Source organism: Pseudophryne corroboree, assembly GCF_028390025.1.
Source record: "Pseudophryne corroboree isolate aPseCor3 chromosome 3 unlocalized genomic scaffold, aPseCor3.hap2 SUPER_3_unloc_16, whole genome shotgun sequence".
Taxonomy (NCBI): Eukaryota; Metazoa; Chordata; class Amphibia; order Anura; family Myobatrachidae; genus Pseudophryne; species Pseudophryne corroboree.
The window spans coordinates 586,967-606,257 of NW_026967504.1; the positions used below are offsets into that span (position 1 = coordinate 586,967).

Consider the following 19,291-nt stretch of genomic DNA (forward strand, 5'->3'; position numbering starts at 1 on the left):
TTCATCAGTAGTGGAGGATCTATCAAGATGAGGGTCTGGAGAAAGAGTAGAATCTCCCATAAGTGCAATTTCTTGTAGCTTTTGAAAAAAAATATTTAAGAAATTGGGGCTGTCTGGCATGAGGGGCATAGAGAGAAGTAAGGGGGACATATTTATAATGAATCTTCCCAACTAGAATCCAATGGGGTATATGCAATTGCGGTGGAATTCCCGAAATTGTCGAATTTCGGGTCATTTTCGCCCCCAAAAAAAATTCACCTATGCAATTCAGTGCTTTCCGACCAAAAAACGGACTTTCAAAATTCGACTTTTTGAAATTCGAATTTTTGCAAATTCGACTTTTCTGCAATGATACAAGTGCTGCAATTCGACCAAAGCATATTCAATTCAAGTTTGGAAATTCGACAGCAGTGTTTTTAGACAGCAAATTCGTCATTTTCAATCCGCCACACTTTGGAGGGTGAAAACAATAAAAAAAAATTTAAACATGTTTTTTTTGGTGTTTTTTTTTTAGGAATAGCATATCTATTTATATTAGAAGGGATTAGGTACTTTTTTTTTTTTTGGGAGGCACAAATATTATTTATATATTTTTTAAAATATAATTTTTTTATAATTTTTTTTTATTGCTGGAACGGTAAAATCCTTAAAAAAAATGGCGTGGGGTCCCCCCTCCAAAGCATAACCAGCCTCGGGCTCTTCAAGCTGGTCCTGGTTCTAAAAATGCGGGGAAAAAATTGACAGGGGATCCCTCGTATTTTTAAAACCAGCACCGGGCTCTGCGCCTGGTGCTGGTGCCAAAAATACGGGTGACAAAACGAGCAGGGGTCCCCCGTATTTTTCACACCAGCATCGGGCTCCACTAGCTGGACAGATAATGCCACAGCCGGGGGTCACTTTTATGCCGTGCCCTGCGGCCGTGGCATTAAATATCCAACTAGTCACCCCTGGCCGGGGTACCCAGGGGGAGTGGGGACCCCTTCAATCAAGGGGTCCCCCCCAGCCACCCAAGGGCCAGGGGTGAAGCCCGAGGCTGTCCCCCCCCCCACCCAATGGGCTGCGGATGGGGGGGCTGATAGCCTTTTGTGATAATGAAAAGAATATTGTTTTTTCCAGCAGTACTACAAGTCCCAGCAAGCCTCCCCCGCAAGCTGTACTTGGAGAACCACAAGTACCAGCATGCGGGAGAAAAACGGGCCCGCTGGTACCTGTAGTACTACTGGGAAAAAAATACCCAAATAAAAACAGGACACACACACCATGACAGTAAAACTTTATTTCATACGTCGACACACACATACTTACCTATGTTCACACGCCGACATCGGTCCTCTTCTCCATGTAGAATCCACGGATACCTGAAAAGAAAAGTTCAATATACTCACCTCAGCCAAGGTCCAGAGATACATCCACGTACTTGGCAATATAACAAATCGCAAATACCCGACCACCGGACTGAAAGGGGTCCCATGCTGACACATGAGACCCCTTTCCACGAATGAGACCTGTCAGTGACAGCTGTCACACAAAGGTCTCTAAAGCCAATCAGGAAGCGCAACTTCGTTGCGCTCACCTGATTGGCTGTGCGCTGTCTGTGCTGTGACAGCGCACCGCACAGCCCCGTCCATTATATTCAATGGTGGGAACTTAGCGGCTAGCGGTGAGGTCACCCGCCGGTCAGCGGCTGACCGCGGGTAACCCCACCGCTGAAGGCAAAGTTCCCACCATTGAAACTAATGGAGCGGCTTTGCGATGCGCTGTCACAGCGCACAGCCAATCAGGTGAGCGCCACGGAAGTAGCGCTTCCTGATTGGCTGAAGGGACTTCAGTGACAGGAGTCACGTGATGTCCCGGCATTCGGGAGAAAAGGGTCTGATGTGAAAGCATGGGACCCCTTTCAGTCAGGTATGGAGCGGGTGTTCGGTTTGTTTTTTTAACAAGTACGTGGATTTATATCTGGACGTGGATGTACCTCTGGACGCTGGAAGGTGAGTATCATTTTTTCACAGGTACCCTCGGATCGTCGGAGACCGTGGCAGTCGGCGTGTCAACATAGGTAAGTATGTGTGTGTCGGTAGTGGGTAATAAAGTTTTACTATCAAGGTGTCTGTGTACTGTTTTTATTTGGGTATTTTTTTTCCAGTAGTACTACAGGTACCAGCGGGCCCGTTTTTCTCCCGCATGCTGGTACTTGTGGTTCTCCAAGTACCAGCTTGCGGGGGAGGCTTGCTGGGACTTGTAGTACTACTGGAAAAAACAATATCTTTTTATTATCACAAAAGGCTATCAGCACACCATCCGCAGCCCATTGGATGGGGGGGGGACAGCCTCGGGCTTCACCCCTGGCCCTTGGGTGGCTGGGGGGGGAACCCCTTGATTGTAGGGGTCCCCACTCCCCCAGGGTACCCCGGCCAGGGGAGACTAGTTGGGTAGTTAATGCCACGGCCGCAGGGCACGGCATAAAAGTGACCCCCGGCTGTGGCATTATCTGTCCAGCTAGTGGAGCCCGATGCTGGTGTTAAAAATACGGGGGACCCCTACTCTTTTTGTCCCCCGTATTTTTGGCACCAGCACCAGGCGCAGAGCCCGGTGCTGGTTTTAAAAATACGGCGGATCCATGCCCAATTTTTCTCTGCATTTTTAGAACCAGGACCAGCTCGAAGAGCCCGAGGCTGGTTATGCTTTGGAGGGGGGACCCCACGCCATTTTTTTTTCCGGGTTTTTCCCGTTTTTTAAAATCGCGGCAAAATCCGCCAAATCAGCCGATTTTCGCCCGCGGGTCAGTCGAATCCGTTTTTCATTGAATATGGTGAATTCCGGCAGCCACCTGCCGGAATTCACCTGTCGAATTGAGTCGAATTAAAAAACGGCGAAAAATTGCCACGATTCGCCGTGAATTGCATATACCCCAATATCTACCATTGCAATCCACCCACTTGCTTTCCAGGTGAAAGGGGCAGGATCTATGGGAAAGGATGGCTACACCACAGGAGATAGAGCATGCTGGATAGTTATTGGTAAACTGAGGGGGAGAGTGCAATGGAACATGTGATTCCTGAATGGCTACCACCGCCGCCTTCTGGTCAGCTAAATATTTTAGTGCAAGACGTCTCTTACAAAAAAAATTAATACCTTTCTGCAGCAGGATGCATTGGTTTCCACAGGAAAACATTGGAGTGTAGAGTGGATCTTGATCCAGAGGCACCAACAGGCTAAAGTTTAAGGCTGTCCCAGGATGCATTGGTGCCTCCTCTATAAACCCCGCCTCCAGGCACTGGAGCTCAGTTTCGAGTTGGTGTCTTCAGCAGGTCACCTAACGGGGGCTGCACTGGCAGCCCAGGAAATCTTTCTAAGAAGACCTTAAGGGCCGCATCGCTGATATGTCAGTGTGACATTCAGTGCTGCAGCTCCATCACCTCCCAAGTGGCGTCACATACTCCCGCAACTCAGTTCCCGGGTACTTGCGGCAGAGACGCTCCGGCTCTAGGCACACGGTTGCAGACGCTCTCCTGGTTCACGTGGCTGATACAGGAAGGAGGTAAGAGTGTTCCCTAGGCAGGAGACCGGTCGCGGCGTTGGCGTGGACACTGTCTCCGGACAGGAATCCCACTAGACCACTGGGGTGCCTGAGTACAGGTTGGGTGTACTAACACCCCATTTAATAAGACTCACAGTACTTAGGGTGGAAGTCCAGCATAGGGGAGTCAGTGCTTGACCTGTAGCCCCTCCCCCGGCTCAGGGCGCCATTTCTGAGCAGATTTTCCCGCCCTGGTGCTGCCTCACATTCCCCCTCACTCCTTGACTGAGACGCTGGGCGCCATCTTCTGAGCATAGCTGCGGCTGGTCTCCGGGACTGCAGGGCAAGGTCTGCCTTGTAGAGCTGACTGTATACAGCACTGTGACTGTATGAACACTTCAGTATTCTACATGTCTTTATACAGACAGCGTTAGTTAAGAAAAAGTGTACCTGTTACCGAATATATTGTACGAGTATTCTAATATATACCGCCGGTCTAGGACCGTGCTGTGATATATATATAGAATATATTGTACGAGTATTCTAATATATACCGCCGGCCCAGGACCGTGCTGTGATATATAATATTCTAGTTCAGTGCAGCGTTATTGTGGTAGTAATTTCTGCATTGCCTGTGACTATGTGTTCCTGCATCTGCTGTGTGGTTTCACTTTCAGTGTTTCCCAGATACAACTGTCCCTGTATTCCGTACTCTAAGAGGCTAGGTACGTCTGGGTCATGTATATAGTTAGTGCGACACAGTATTTACCTATTACGTTTAATCTACTGTGTACTCGGTCACATACTAACGGCTTTATTCGCAGGTGTTGTACTTTGGCTTTATCGTACTAAACCGCTCTATTGTTGCATTTTGTGTACAATGTGTAACAGGAAGGGCAGTAAGTCTGTGGAAGCTCCTGCATCATGCAGAGTATGCACCAAAGATTTACCAGAGGGGGAAGCTGTGTATGATGGTCTGTGTACTGTGTGTCATACATCTCCCTGCCAGTCTGCAGCTCCTGTAACCAATCAGGTGCCACCCTGGGCTGCGTTCACTAACCTACTGAGTACTCCGGTGGAACGCCTTACGCCCCCTATGGGACCACCTGTACCACTACAGCCACCTATGGTTAATCCGCCTTGTCTAACCAGCTGCAACAAATAAATCAGTCCTTTGTTAGACAGATATCCACCCCAGGTCACTCCTGTGCTTCTGGGTCATCTAAGCGGGCTACTTCCTCACAGTCCATATACCTCTCTGATGTTTCATCTGAAGAGGAGGGGGAACATATGGCCTTGTCAGACACTGAATGTGGTGTTACTGATGAGGATTCTCCCTTACAGGTTGATGTTCCGGCCTTAGTAGTTTCTATGAGGATTCCACTACTACAGCAAAAGAAACCGATATGTGTAAGCTGCAGAAAGTTGATAAAACTCTGTTACCCCATTCTGACCATTCAGTGGACATCAGACGGGAACCCTGGTCTACTCCAAAGAAGAAATTCCCTGTGTCTTTATACGGGCCTTGGCTCGATATCCTCTCCCTGCAGAGTTATGTAGCAAGTGGGAAAATCCTCCACCATTGGATTCTCATGTCACCCGTCTTGTGGTATCATCCACTCTGACTGTCACCACTGTCACCTCACTGAAGGAACTGACAGATTAGCGTGTGGAGGGATACCTGAAGTCTATTTACTCCCTCACAGGAGCTGTGCATAGGCCCACTATAGCTGCCTCCTGGGGTGCAAAAGGTATTGAAGAATGGGTTCAGGCATTAAAAGATGAGCTGCCTTAGGATATATCTGACAGTGCCAGACAATACCTGTCTCACATTACCACTGCTGCCTGTTACATTCAGGAGTACTGGCAGCCAAGGCATCGACGTCTGTCCTGGCTCACCGTATTCTGTTTTTGAGGTCATCAAAGGTGGACCTAGACTCCAAAAAGACCTTAGAGGTACTCCCATTTAAGGGGGGACATTTTGTTTGGTAAAAACTCCCATTCAAGCTCCTGAATGATGTGACTAGGATAATTGGGCATCCACCACTATATTTGCCTGAATAAAATTGTATCTGAATTAGCAGCTGCTAAGACTGCTTTTCTTCCAAAAACTAATCTTTTCGGCCTCAAGGGAAAGCAAAAGGTCAGGCATAGCCGAGACAATCTCATGCTCCCAAAACCACCTAGCCCAAGGCCACACAATCCTGAGATGCCCATCAGCCTGCTTCAAAACATGACAAACCTGCTGCATGATGTGGCGGGCCTCCCCCTGGAGGATTACAGGGTGGGAGGCCGACTTCTACAGTTCACCCAGGTCTGGTGAAAGACCACTTCAGGCACATGGGATCCGTTAAAGGTGCAAGCTTTGTAAACGAGTGTCAGTTCTCTCCGTAGTACAGGAGTGGTTGTGCCGATACCTCAGTCCCAGAGAGGCAGATGTTGTTATTCGATCCTGTTTCTAGTTCCGAAACCCAATGGGTCATTCCGGCCTATGCTCAACCTCAAATCTCTGAACAAGTTTGTGAGAGTACCCAGGTTTCGTATGGAAACACTGCGCTCAATTGTACTGGCTATGGAACCTGGAGACTATATGGTATCCCTGGATATACAGGATGCATACCTGCATATACCGATTGCCAGGTCACACCAGCAGTTTCTGCGGTTTGCTATTGGCAACCTACACTTTCAATTCCAGGCTCAACCATTTGGATTGGCTACGGCTCCTCAGATTTTTACCATGGTCATGGCCGTGATAAGGTCACATCTTCGTTGCCAGGGGATCATAATCCTACCGTATCTGGACGATCTGCTGATTCTGGTAAATTCCCACTGGCAAACTTTCTGCAAGCCCATAGTTGGCTTATGTATTGGAAAAAGTCCTCGCTGTTCCCAGCTCATAGTGCACCAAGGGGCACTTCTGGATACACACAGTCAATGGGTGTTTCTGTCTCCAGATCAGATCAGATCTCAGATGATTGCTTTAACTCCGGAGGTTCGGTTGTCGCTGACCTGGTGGCTAGAGGATCAGCGATTAAGCAAGGGCCATCCCTTCTGGATCCCCGACTGGGTCATGCTGACAGCAGATGCCAGTCTGAGAGGATGGCGTGCGGTATTGGAGCAACACTCGTTTCAGGGTCGCTGGACCAAGGAGGAGTCACTCCTCCCAATAAACATTCTGGAGTTGAAGGCAGTGTTCAATGCACTCTCTCGCCCTGCCTCTGGTACAGAACAGGCCTGTTCAGGTACGGTCAGACAACGCCACCATGGTGGCATTCATAAATCATGAAGGCAGCACTCAAAGCCGCATGGCAATGATGGAAGTGTCAAAAATCCTTTGTTGAGCGGAACGCCATCTGCCAGCCATATCGACAGTGTTCATTCCAGGTGTCCAAAACTGGGAAGCAGACTTCCTCAGTCGCCAGGACATACATGCCAGAGAGTGGAATCTTCATCCGGAAGTCTTTCAACTCCTAGTGGATAGATGGAGCCTACTGGACGTAGACCTCATGGCATCTCGACACAATCACACGGTACGGATCAAGGACCAGGGATCCTCAAGCAGCATTCGTGGACGCGCTGGCAATTCCATGGAACTTTCGGCTGCCCTACGTGTTAACTACAGTGTCACTTTTGCCCAGGATACTACGACTATGGAAGTTCAAACAAGAAGGAGGACTACTACTTCTAGTCGCTCCAGCGTGGCCTCGAAGATATTGGTTCTCAGACCTGCTGGGTCTGTCAACAGAGAAACATAGAAACATAGAATTTGATGGCAGATAAGAACCACTTGGCCCATCTAGTCTGCCCTTCTGTTTTTTTGGGGGGTTTTTTACCATATTTTTATCTCAATCCTTATTTGATCCTTATTTCTTTGTAAGGAGATCCTTATGCCTATCCCATGCATGTTTAAATTGCTCTACTGTCTTAGCCTCTAACAGCTCTGATGGGAGGCTATTCCACTTGTCCACTACCCTCTCTGTGAAGTAATTTTTCTGCAAATTTCCCCTGAACCTCCCCCTCTCCAATCTCAGTGCATATCCTCGTGTTCTATTGCTTCTCTTCATTTGGAGAATGTTTCCCTCCTGGACTTTGTTAAAACCCTTGATGTATTTGAAAGTTTCTATCATTACCCCTCTTTCCCTTCTTTCCCTTCTCTGCTCCAAACTTTACATATTGAGAATTCTTAGCCTTTCTGGGTATGTTTTGTGATGTAGGCCATGCACCATTTTAGTTGCTCTTCTTTGTACAAGCTCTAATGTATTAATATCCTTTTGAAGATATGGCCTCCAGAATTGAAAACAGTATTCTAGATGAGGCCGTACCAATGACCTATACAGTGGCATTATTACTTCTTTCTGTTACTGTTTCCTCTCCCAAGGCAACCAAGCATCTGACTAGCCTTTCTCATTGCTTTGTTACATTGCTTACCTGCCTTTATGTCACCTGAAATAGTGACTCCTAGATCCCTTTCCTCCTCAGCAGTTTCCAGTATAGTGCCCTTAATACTATATTTAGCCTTTGGATTTTTGAGACCCAAGTGCATGATTTTTAATTTTTCGGCATTAAACTGTAATTTCCACGATCTTGACCATTCCTGTAGTCTACCTAGATCCTCAATCATTTGTTTTACCCCACCTGGTGTGTCTGCCCTGTTGCATACCTTTGTGTCATCTGCAAAAAGGCATACTTTCTTTTTAATGCCATTTGCAATGTCGCCAATAAAGATATTAAAAAGCACTGGTCCAAGTACAGATCCCTGGGGTACTCCACTGGTAACATTTCCCTCCTGTGAATGCACTCCATTTACCACAACTCTCTGTTTTCTATCCTTCAACCAAGATCTTATCCATTAAATAATTCTAGTATCCAATCCCAAGCTTCCAAGTTTATTTAGCAGTCTGCAATATGGAACAGTGTTAACATCCTTATTAAAGTTTAGATAAGCTATATCCACGGCTTCACCTTTATCCATCACTTTAGTCACACAGTCAAAAAAGTCAATAAGATTTGTTTGACATGATCTCCCCCCAGTGAATCCATGCTGTTTGGGATCCTGTAAATTGCTGGATTTGAGATAATCTACAACTCTTTCTTTTTAGAGTGTTTCCATCAATTTCCCTACTACTGATGTAAGACTCACTGGTCTGTAGTTGTTTGCCTCCTCCTTGCTCTTGCTTAGACTTTTGTGCAGTGGGACTATGTTCGCTCTTTCCAGTCCTCAGGAATTACTCCTGTAGCTAATGGCTGGTTGAATAATTCTGTCAATGGTGCTACCAGCACCTCTTTAAGTTATTTTAGTATCCTTGGATGTATCCCATCTGGCCCCATAGATTTGTCCACTTTCAGCTTTGAGAGTTCTGTTAGGACCTTCTCCTCTGTAAATGTACTTGTTTCATTTTCCTAAATATCACTGCAAGTTAACTGTGGCCCCTTCCCCTCTCTTTTAGTAGTAAATACTGAGCAAAAATAAGTATTAAGATGATCTGCTATTACATTGTCTCCCTCAACAAGACTCCCAGTTTCTGTCTTTAGTTTTATAATACCGCCTTTTGTTTTTCTCCTTTCACTTATATACCTAAATAAAAGTTTTGCCTCCTTTACCCACTGACTGGGCCATTTTCTCCTCAGCTTGTGTCTTTGCACATCTGATTACCTTCTTTGTCTCCTTCTGTCTAACAAGATATATCTTTTTGTCTTCATTATTCTGTGTCTGCTTATATTTCCTAAAAGCCGTCTTTTTTTTTCATTCACAATATTTGCTACTTCTTTCACAAACCACACTGGCTTCCTTTTCCTTGTGTTTTTCCTAACAGTTTTGATACAATGGTCTGTTGCCTTTAATATTGCACATTTGAATGTTTTCCACCTCTCCTGCACTGTTTCCAAGTTCCTTCACTCTGCCAAAGAATCGCTTACACATTTTCCCATCCCTACAAAATCAGCCTTCCTAAAATCCAACACCTTTGTTTTTGTTTGGGACGAGTCAGTCTATGTCTTAATGCTGAACCATACTGCTTGATGATCACTGGATCCCAGGTTTTCACCAACTTTTACGTCCGATATTCTGTCTCCATTTGTAAGTATTAAGTCTAATATTGCGTCTTTCCGAGTGGGCTCCCTCACCAATTGGTGGAGGGATGCTCCCTGAAGGGAATTTAAAATGTCTCTACTTCTAGTGGAATTAGCAACAGACACCTCCCAGTTTACATCAGGAAGATTAAAGTCTCCCATGATTATTATCTCTGCTATTAATGCCATTTTAGTTATGTCCTGCAATAGGTTCTTGTCCAGTTCTACTTCCTGTCCTGGTGTCCTATATATCACACCAATACGAATAATCGACTTCTCCCCTATTTCTATGGACACCCAAAGGGCCTCAGTTTTTTCTTCATTACTTTGTATTAAGGTAGTATTAATGCTTTTTTTTACATACATTGCCCCCCCTCCTCCGATTTTTCCCGTTCTGTCCTTCCTAAATAAAGTATATTCCGGGATAGCTATGTCCCAGTCATGATTTTCATTGCACCATGACTCTGTAATTGCCACAATATCTAGATCATCCCATGTCATTATTGCAGAGAGACCCCTTCTACTTCCGCAGCGCCCGGACCTTCTCATACAGGGCCCTTGTCTTTACCCAGACCTGGCCAGACTGGCTTTGACAGTGTGGCTCTTGAAGCTTCACTCCTGACGGCCAAAGGATTTTCCGAGGCAGTTATTCAGACTATGCTGAAAGCCCGCAAACCGGCATCTGCCCGGATTTATTACAGAGTCTGGAATTCTTACTTCATCTAGTGTGCTGACAAGAATTATGATACATATCAATTCAGAACATCCAGAATCCTGGCTTTTCTGCAACGAGGCCTTGAACTAGGTCTTCGTCTGGCCACCCTCAAGGTTCACATCTCTGCCTAGTCGGTATGGTTTCAGAGGAAAATTGCATCTATACCTGACGTTCATACTTTCGCTCAGGGCATACTTAGGAGTCAGCCTCCCCATGTCCCTCCTGTGGCTCCATGGGATTTGACTGTTGCACTAAAGGTCCTGCAAGAGTCTCCATTTTAACCTCTTGAGTCAGTGGACCTAAAATGGCTCATGGCCAAGGTCCTGTTCTTGCTGGCAATTGCCTCTGCAAAAAGGGTATCGGTCTTAGGCGCTTTGTCCTGTCGTCCACCCTATTTGACTTTTCACAGTGACCGGCCAATTCTCTGAAATAGACCTGGCTATTTGCCTAAGGTGCTGTCATCTTTTCACCTTAACCAAGAGATTGTTGTTCCCGCCTTTATCTCTTCAGATTTGTATTCCAAAGACCGTTGTTTGGATGTGGTAAGGGCTCTCTGTATTTATGTGGAAAGGACTGCCTCTATCAGGAGGTCAGATACCCTTTTTGTACTGTTTGGTTTTCACAAATGTGGCTGGCCTGCGAATAAGCAAACTTTGGCCAGATGGATTAGAATGGTGATTGCACAAGCTTATGAGCAAGCTGGACTTCCAGCTCCTGCTGCTATTAAAGCCCATTCTAATCTGTCTGTTGAACCCTCTTGGGTGGCTCGCCGTGGCGCATCCGCAGAACAATTGTGGAAGGCGGCTACGTGGTCCTCATGTTTATTAGGTTCTATGCCTTTTATACTTCTGCTTCCCAGGATGCTTCCTTTGGATGCCACGTTCTCATGCCCGTTAAGGTGCGTCCCCTCCCTTGAGGAACGTCGCCAATGTTTTCCTGTGGAAACCAATGTATCCTGCTGCAGAAAAGGAGAGTTATGGTAGACTTACCATTGTTACAGCTCTTTCTGTGAGGTACATTGGTTCCACAGGGCGCCCACCCTGACGCACCTAGATTCTGTAGGTTTGTACGGCGTTAGCCGCTGGTCCCTTCTCCTGTCATGAGAATGTGGTTCTATGTGACTAACATCTGCCTTCTCTTTTACCTGCTCCTGCATTGGACTGGTTAAACAAAACTGAGCTCCAGTGTCTGGAGGTGGAGTTATAGAGGAGGCCCCAATGCATCCTGGGACAGCCTAAAGCTTTAGCCTGTTTGTGCCTCTGGATCAAGATCCCACCCCCATATTTTCCTGTGGATACTGCAATGTTTTCCTGTGAAACCAATGAACCTCGCGGAAAGAGAGTTAACAATGGTAAGTCTACCAAATGAAACATCTAGGATCATCTGTGTGAAGTCCAATAGAGTCTGTAGGGCGTGTGCATACTTCAAACTATCAAATAACAGAAAAAAATTAATAAAATAGGGAAGAAAAATGAAAGACAATCAGAAATAGCATCCATAAAGGAACTAGAGATTCGGTTACTAGGGAACCGTGACAGAAAGGTAGAAAAAGGTGGCGGTCTGGCCTAAAAGGGAAACTCACCAACTACCCCAAGTAGCCATACAAGAGTGCAAAATCTAGTCATCATAGTAACAATTGTACAAAGAAATATCATATCTCAATGTAACCAATGTATCCAAAGGAGGTAAAGGCCAGGAACATGGCCTGATATCCAATGTAGGTTCTACCAACACCGTTATAAGGGCAACAGGGTGTTACACGAATCAGTCATGCTTTACCTGAACACCCAAACATTCTAGAAATGTATTATGAAATGTAACAGTGGAAACAATGTCGGACCATATACCATATAGCAATTATATAGCACAGGAAATAAAGATAAAAAGATACATTTTATACCCATAACAAGAGCAAATAAATCTGGGCCAAAAATAGATCCATGTCCAGTAACTTAGTCCCAGTTGGCACATGTTATAGTAGGAAACAGACTCTGAGTGTCTCTAACAGTCTTACTCCTTTATCATATTACTTCGAGACGGAAGACAACTCCTCCGGGATTGGTTTAGGTAAAGTGTCATGAAGGACTGTCAACAGGAATGTCCCAAATTTTCAGAATAGAAGGGCCATCCTCGGGTGAAGGTATCACTGCGAAGGCGCCGTTTCACATTACAATAAGCTTAGTAGGAAAGCCCCATTTGTATTGCACATTTCCTTGGGTGGAATAGACGCCTTTTGGCCAGTGTCACAGGAGAAATATTTGGAAATATCTGCAGATTATTTAGGCACTCAGCTGTGGATGAGGAAGACAAAGCAGCCTGTAGAATGTGTTCTTTAATATGAAGAAAGTGGACCCTGAGCAGAGTGTCCCTCTGTGCTTGGATAGGGGCCTGTTTGGACTTTGGGAGTCTATGGATCCTATCAATAAGAAGGTCAGCGGCAGAAGCCTTCGTAGAAGTTTCTGAAAAGAGGACCATAATCCTAAAGCTCTGCATTTGTAACAGAATCCGGAATGCCCATTATTCTGATATTATTTCTCAGAGACCTGTCTTCTAAATCAATGACTTTATCACAAATAGAGACCAGGTCTTCCTGAAGGGTGTCATGTGCTGAAATCAGATCTTTGTGAGACGCAACAATCTCTTTCATCTCTGTACGAGTGCCAATCTCACTGATATCAGACCCCAAAGCTTCAAATATTAGAGTTAAGTTCTGAGGTTAGTTCAGTCCTTAAATGTAAATAACATAGAATGTATAGAGCGTAGAGTAACAGGACCATCTAGTGTGTCTTAAGACGTTTTCAGCCATTACAGCTGGGCTGTGCGTCTGACAAGAAGAAGCAGATGATGTAGTGGTCTCAGAAGGACCACCTGAATTTGAGGTACCAAAGAGATGGACAGGTGGGGCCAATTTGGTACTTTTTAACCTTTTTTTGGAGGCATGAGGGGTCACTCCGAGTTGATCTCTCTAGCAACTTTTTTTCAGCGCTGCGATCAGGTTAAAACTCATCAAAACCGCACATGTATGCACCGCAATGCGCAGGCGAGTCGTACCGGTACAAAGAGGATTGGTGATGGGCAATGGATTTAGCGAAGAATCAATTCGCACAGCTGATCGCAAGGTGATTGACAGAAAGAGGGCGTTTATGGGTGTCAACTGACCGTTTTCTGGGAGTGTTTGGAAAAACGCAGGCGTGTCCAAGCGTTTGCAGGGCGGGTGTCTGACGTCAATTCCGGGACCAAAAAGTCTGAAGAGATCGCAGCGGCTGAGTAAGTCCAGAGCTACTCAGAAACTGCAACAAACTTTTTTGTGCCGTCTGCTGCAAAAACATTCGCACACTTGCAAAGCGAAAATACACTCCCCCTTAGGTGGCGACTATCTGATTGCAGCACAGCAAAAAGTTGCTAACGAGCGATCATATCGGAATGACCCCCATAAGCTGGTTACAAAGAGACTGACCTCTCAGAGATAGGAAAATACAATCTATAAATAAAAGTAGCAGTAGTACGCTGTCAGGAGGTTACATCAAGATGACTCAGTTCAAAATGACATTCTTTGTCGGGGTGACGGGGGTATCCGAGCTAAAATTTCAAGTAAACATGATGTAATGCAACTCAAATAACACAGTAATGAGCGAGAAATTCCACTAGAGGTCAGCGTGATCACAGACGTGAAGTACTCAGCCCAGAGAGACACAAATGGCAAAATATATTCAGTGAATAAATCCACAAAATAATATACTGTGAGGTTGTAATCAGAGTGTAATGCGCTGTACTCAGACTATACTTGATACTGGGCTCTGCATGTAGACTGAGAGGAAGTAGATTATAGTGGTACCATATAAATAGAAGGCAGTTTCACCTCCAGGCAAATGCTGCAATTTAGTGTATTGACCACGGTCCAGCCGTCAGGACACTTATTTAGCAGCTTATATTAATTTCAAACCTTATTGAAGCAAAGCATGCGATGGCCGGGCACTAGGATCCAAAATGGCAGCCACCTCACTTCCTAATATCCCTGCAGGGCTCTGGTGACTGTGGGCAGCCCGTTCTGTCCCCAGCAGAAGCAGGAGAGCAAGTGCTCCCACCTGAGGCAAAATCGCCTCCAAGTCAGGTATCCGGAGTATGCAGGAAAGACTGGGCGCACTTATTCCCAGACTACAGCCCGTGGCTTCAGCGGCGGCACTAGGCTGCGGCAGTGAACAGTGCCCGTAGTGAGCGGCTTTAGGCCAGTAGGAGTGGACGACTTAATAGATTGGGTCTTGATCCCAGCGGCGGCTGAGAGCTATCAGGTAGGGTAGATAAGAAGCCACTTACGGGGAGATGTACTAAGCAGTGATAAAAGTGAAGTGAGCCAGTATAGAGAAGTTGCCCATGGCAACCAATCAGCATTGATGTAACATTTATAATTTGCATACTATAAAAGTATACTGAGCAGCTGATTGGTTACTATGGCAACTTCTCCACTTTTAACACTGCTTAGTACATGTCCCCCATAGTGAGGAGAGCTCAGAAAGCATGTCTGGATGGACTCAGGCCCCTCTTATTTATTATTTTATATACTAACAGGGGTGACAGGTGTGGTATATCCCTGCAAAGGCAGATCCAGTCTCTTTCTCATTAGACTCTGCTGTCTTCCCTGCACTCTCACTCAGATGTTCACTGCTGCCAGTAGCACACGTATGAGAAGCAGAAGTATGGCGGCAGCTGTATAGATTCTGATATGTAATTCTCTGTATCATACTTACCGTACACACATCGTTCTTATTACTATTAAGAGAATATAGAGGTAAAACTCATGATGGGGGTGTTAGAGTGGATTATAACCTAGCAGATGATTATAATTGAAGGTTATTATATGGGTGTATTGCATGTAAAATACCTTGTTCCACACCTACTCTGCTGTAGCAATATACCTTATATAAGGGTGAGTAACACATGTACAGGCTTACCAGCGTATGAGCACACACATAAAGGAATGCTACCTTACCAATGCTTCCAGGAGTAACGTTAGGAGACATTTCTCTGATCCATCAGCTCATACGACTGATGTTATTGTTCATCTAGAATCTCCAATTCATACGATATGTTCCCCATCCATTGTTTTACATTGGTGCTGACATAGGACTTGCCGAGTGACTACGTCTCCATTTATACTTCATGGTTAGTTACCAGTACAAGAGAGAGATATATCTAAGTCTTATTATAATATTACATTTGTTATTGTGAGTGTTCTCAGGAGGGTGGACACAATGATAGTCTGAGACACAATATTATAAAGCCTTCATTAAAAGTTATGTTTTATTATACACACAAATTTACAATTAAGTGTCCCAGAGAGTCGTCTTCTCCTATTGTTTACAAGATTAATATTGTTACAGAAAATGCCACATTTCCATAATGTATTTTATTTCCAGCAGATGGACACACAAGCAGGAATATCTCAGAAGGACATCTAATGTTATCCCCGGATTGTGACATAAAAGATAATGACAGTAGACCGGATTCTCCAGGAGATAACCCCATTACCCCAATTATACATCCAGCTCTATCAGCTGATCCCTCTGATCCTGGGAAATGTTCTCCTGATCACTCTGATATTGGAGCATCTGTTACAGCTCTGAGAGTAGATACAGTGTTTCCCTGTTCTATAGATGCCAAATGTTTTACAAAGAACACAAAGCCTATTAACCCACACACAGGTAAGGCAGGTGAGAGGCCACTGATATGTTCAGTGTGTGGGAAATGTTTTACATACAAATCACATCTTGTTATACATCAGAGAAGTCACACAGGTGAGAGGCCATTTCCATGTTCTGAGTGTTCGAAATGTTTTACAACGAAATCAGATCTTATTACACATCAGCGAAGTCACACAGGTGAGAAGTCATATCCATGTTCTGAGTGTGGGAAATGTTTTACATACAAATCACGACTTGTTATACATCAGAGAAGTCACACAGGTGAGAAGCCATTTCCATGTTCTGAGTGTGGGAAATGTTTTACACAAAACTCACATCTTGTTATGCATCAGAGAAGTCACACAGGTGAGAAGCCATTTTATTGCTCTGAGTGTGGGAAATCTTATTTAACTAAATCACATCTTGTTATACATAACAGAAGTCACACAGGTGAGAAACCATTTTCTTGCTCTGAGTGTGGGAAATGTTTTGCACACAAATCACAGCTTGCTACCCATCAGCAAAGTCACACAGGTGAGAAAGCATTTCCATGTTCTGAGTGTGGGAAATGTTTTGCACACAAATCAGTTCTTGTTAGACATAACAGAAGTCACACTGATGCTAAGCCATTTTCTTACTCTGAGTGTGCAAAATGTTTTACACAGAAAACACATCTTGTTATACATCAGAGAAGTCACACAGGTGAGAAGCCATTTCCATGTTCTGAGTGCGGGAAATGTTTTGCACTTAAATCATATCTTGTTAGACATCAAAGAAAGCACACAGGTGAGAAGCCATTTTCTTGCTCTGAGTGCGGGAAAAGTTTTACCTGGAAATCCAAACTTGTTATACATCAGAGAAGTCACACAGGTGAGAAGCCATTTTCTTGCTCTGAATGCGGGAAATGTTTTACACAAAAATCACAACTTGTTACCCATCAGCAAAGTCACACAGGTGAGAAGGCATTTCAATGTTCTGAGTGTGGGAAATGTTTTACATGGAAATCACAACTTGTTACACATCAGCAAAGTCACACAGGTGAGAAGGCATTCCCATGTTCTGAGTGTGGGAAATGTTTTTCACACAAATCAGCTCTTGTTACACATCAAAGAAGTCACACAGGTGAGAGGCCATTTCTATACTCTGAGAAATAAATCATCTCTTGTTGCATACAATAGATATCACTCAGGTGCGGAACCATTTTAATCTTCTGTAGTATACTCATCATTGCCATGCGTTCTTTAAGGTTCTTATCCTATCTCCTATGTTTTTTGCAATATACATGTTACCACTGGGTGAAATAATCAGATGTCATGTCCTCATCTACTACTGCTATGCAGTGGACCTACCTTTGCTCTAGGTATTGAGAACCCAGTACCAATCCTAAATGGTTGTCTAGTTGAGCTCCAGGTGTGGGTGATGCCAGTTGGCTGTGACTCAGTCCTGGTGAAACAGGTCCTTATGATAGAAGCTCACCAACAAAGGGCAGGGCTACAGCTCAGCTTTGCAAAACCAACCAGACACGCTTAGGGGTTCAGAGTTACAAAATGCTGATCCTGTGCGGAAGCTTGGTGTCCTGGATGGTGGAGTGACACTTACACATCAGGTATCAGCCACAATCAGATCCTCATCTGAGGAATATAGCCATACTCCAGCACTTATTTCCCTCAGAAGATCTAGCTGATGTCATACATGCACTTGTATCATCACACATAGACTACTGCAATGTCCTCTACCTGGGTCTCCCAGCAAACGAATTGCACCGCTTGTAGCTTGTACAGAATGCAGCAGCCAGGTTGTTACCTAACCAGCCCGTTCCTGCCACATAACACCCGTTCTCTACTCCCTTCACCGGCTGCCTGTAAGATGGTGTCTCTATTACATAATCTTACTGACTCTCCGAGCCCTACATGACCAGGGTCCATGTACCAGAAGCAGCTTCTGCCTCCTTACTGACTTACTGTAGGCACCTATTACATAATCTTACTGACTCTCCGAGCCCTACATGACCAGGGCCCATGGTACCAGAAGCAGCTTCTGCCTCCTTACTGCCCTGCTTTCTTCTACCTGCAGATGAAGGACTGTGGGGAGAGATGGGGCGGTGGCAATAGTGGTGAAGATGGTGGTGACAGAGCGGGTGGCAGTAGTGTGGGGTGGCAGTAGTGGGGGGCGACAGGGCGGGTAGCAGTAGTGGGGTGAGGCAGGGTGGGTGGCAGTTGGTGTAGATGGGGTGGTGGCAGTAGTGGGGGAGATGGCGGTGGCACTAGGGGGGAGACAGGGCGGTGGCAGTAGTGGAAGGAGAGGGGGGAGATGGTGTATTGCAGTAGACAGGGAGACAGGGTGGATGGCAGTAGTGGGGGGGAGACGGTAGGTGGCAGAAGTGGGGGGAAGACAGGGCGGGTGGCAGTAGTGGGGGGGAGACAGGGCGGGTGGCAGTAGTGGGGGGGAGACAGGGCGGGTGGAGATAGGGCGGGTGGCAGTAGGGGGGGAGACAGGGTGGGTGGCAGTAGTGGGGGGACACATGGGGCGGATGGCAGTAGTGGAGGCGAGACAGGGTGGGTGGCAGTAGTGGAGGCGAGACAGGGTGGGTGGCAGTAGTGGGGGGAGACAGGGTGGGTGGCAGTAGGGGGGTGAGACAGTATGGGTGTCAGTACTGGGAGGAGACAGGGTGGGTGGCAGTAGTGGGGGGAGATAGGGTAGGTGGCTGCAGTGCAGTACCAGGGGCTGCTGGAGGCAGTAAAGAGGTGTATGGGTCCCGCACAGAACCAGTTGATAATTAGACCTAATGATGATTATGCTTCCTTATTTCTAATTATCCCTTGTATGTGTTACTGTTATTTGCTGTGTCAGCCTTTATGTGTGTTCTGTGTAATAATCCTGAAAGTAGTGCTGCTACCGATCTCATATCATTTGTAGTAACTTGGAAAATATGAGATATGAGGTGCACTCTGGAAGCTTATAGGGGGTTAATCAGAGATGATCGCAGATGTGACATCATGCAGCCCCTGGAAAATGGTTCCGGCCCTCCCGCGTTCACCCCTCAGGGATGCGGCCGCAATGTGTTTGTCTGCGCGGCTGCTGCGCACGTGCATTTTGTCACCACAAGCAAACTGCTGCGGGCCACAATTGCGGCTGGGTCTGAATGACCCCCATAGGGTTTTGGCTCTCCTGATATCTATCTGTTTTACTTACCTGCAATACTATAATGTAACTTGAATTGTTTCTGTGCTTTAAGGATATTTTATCCATGTTGTGCAGAGTAAAGTATTTTTTAAGTTTAAAATTTAGACAAAAATCTGTGTATTAAAGATA

At 45.6% G+C, this 19,291-nt stretch overlaps 2 protein-coding genes across 2 annotated transcripts in view; one reads left to right on the forward strand and one right to left on the reverse strand.

The window, feature by feature from the left end:
• The window catches only part of LOC134983483 (zinc finger protein 271-like), a 175,552-nt gene that overhangs the window by 45,173 nt on the left and 111,088 nt on the right, over positions 1-19,291 (reverse strand). The window lies entirely within an intron of this gene.
• On the forward strand, positions 15,719-18,124 carry LOC134983480 (gastrula zinc finger protein XlCGF57.1-like). The gene has a single exon (XM_063949149.1). It carries the CDS (start codon positions 15,757-15,759, stop codon positions 17,131-17,133), a length of 1,377 nt encoding a protein of 458 aa, XP_063805219.1. The 5' UTR covers positions 15,719-15,756; the 3' UTR covers positions 17,134-18,124.

Coding starts and splice junctions, on each gene's coding strand:
- LOC134983480 (XM_063949149.1), top strand. CDS start 15,757: ATGTTATCCCCGGATTGTGACATAAAAGATAATGACAGTAGACCGGAT.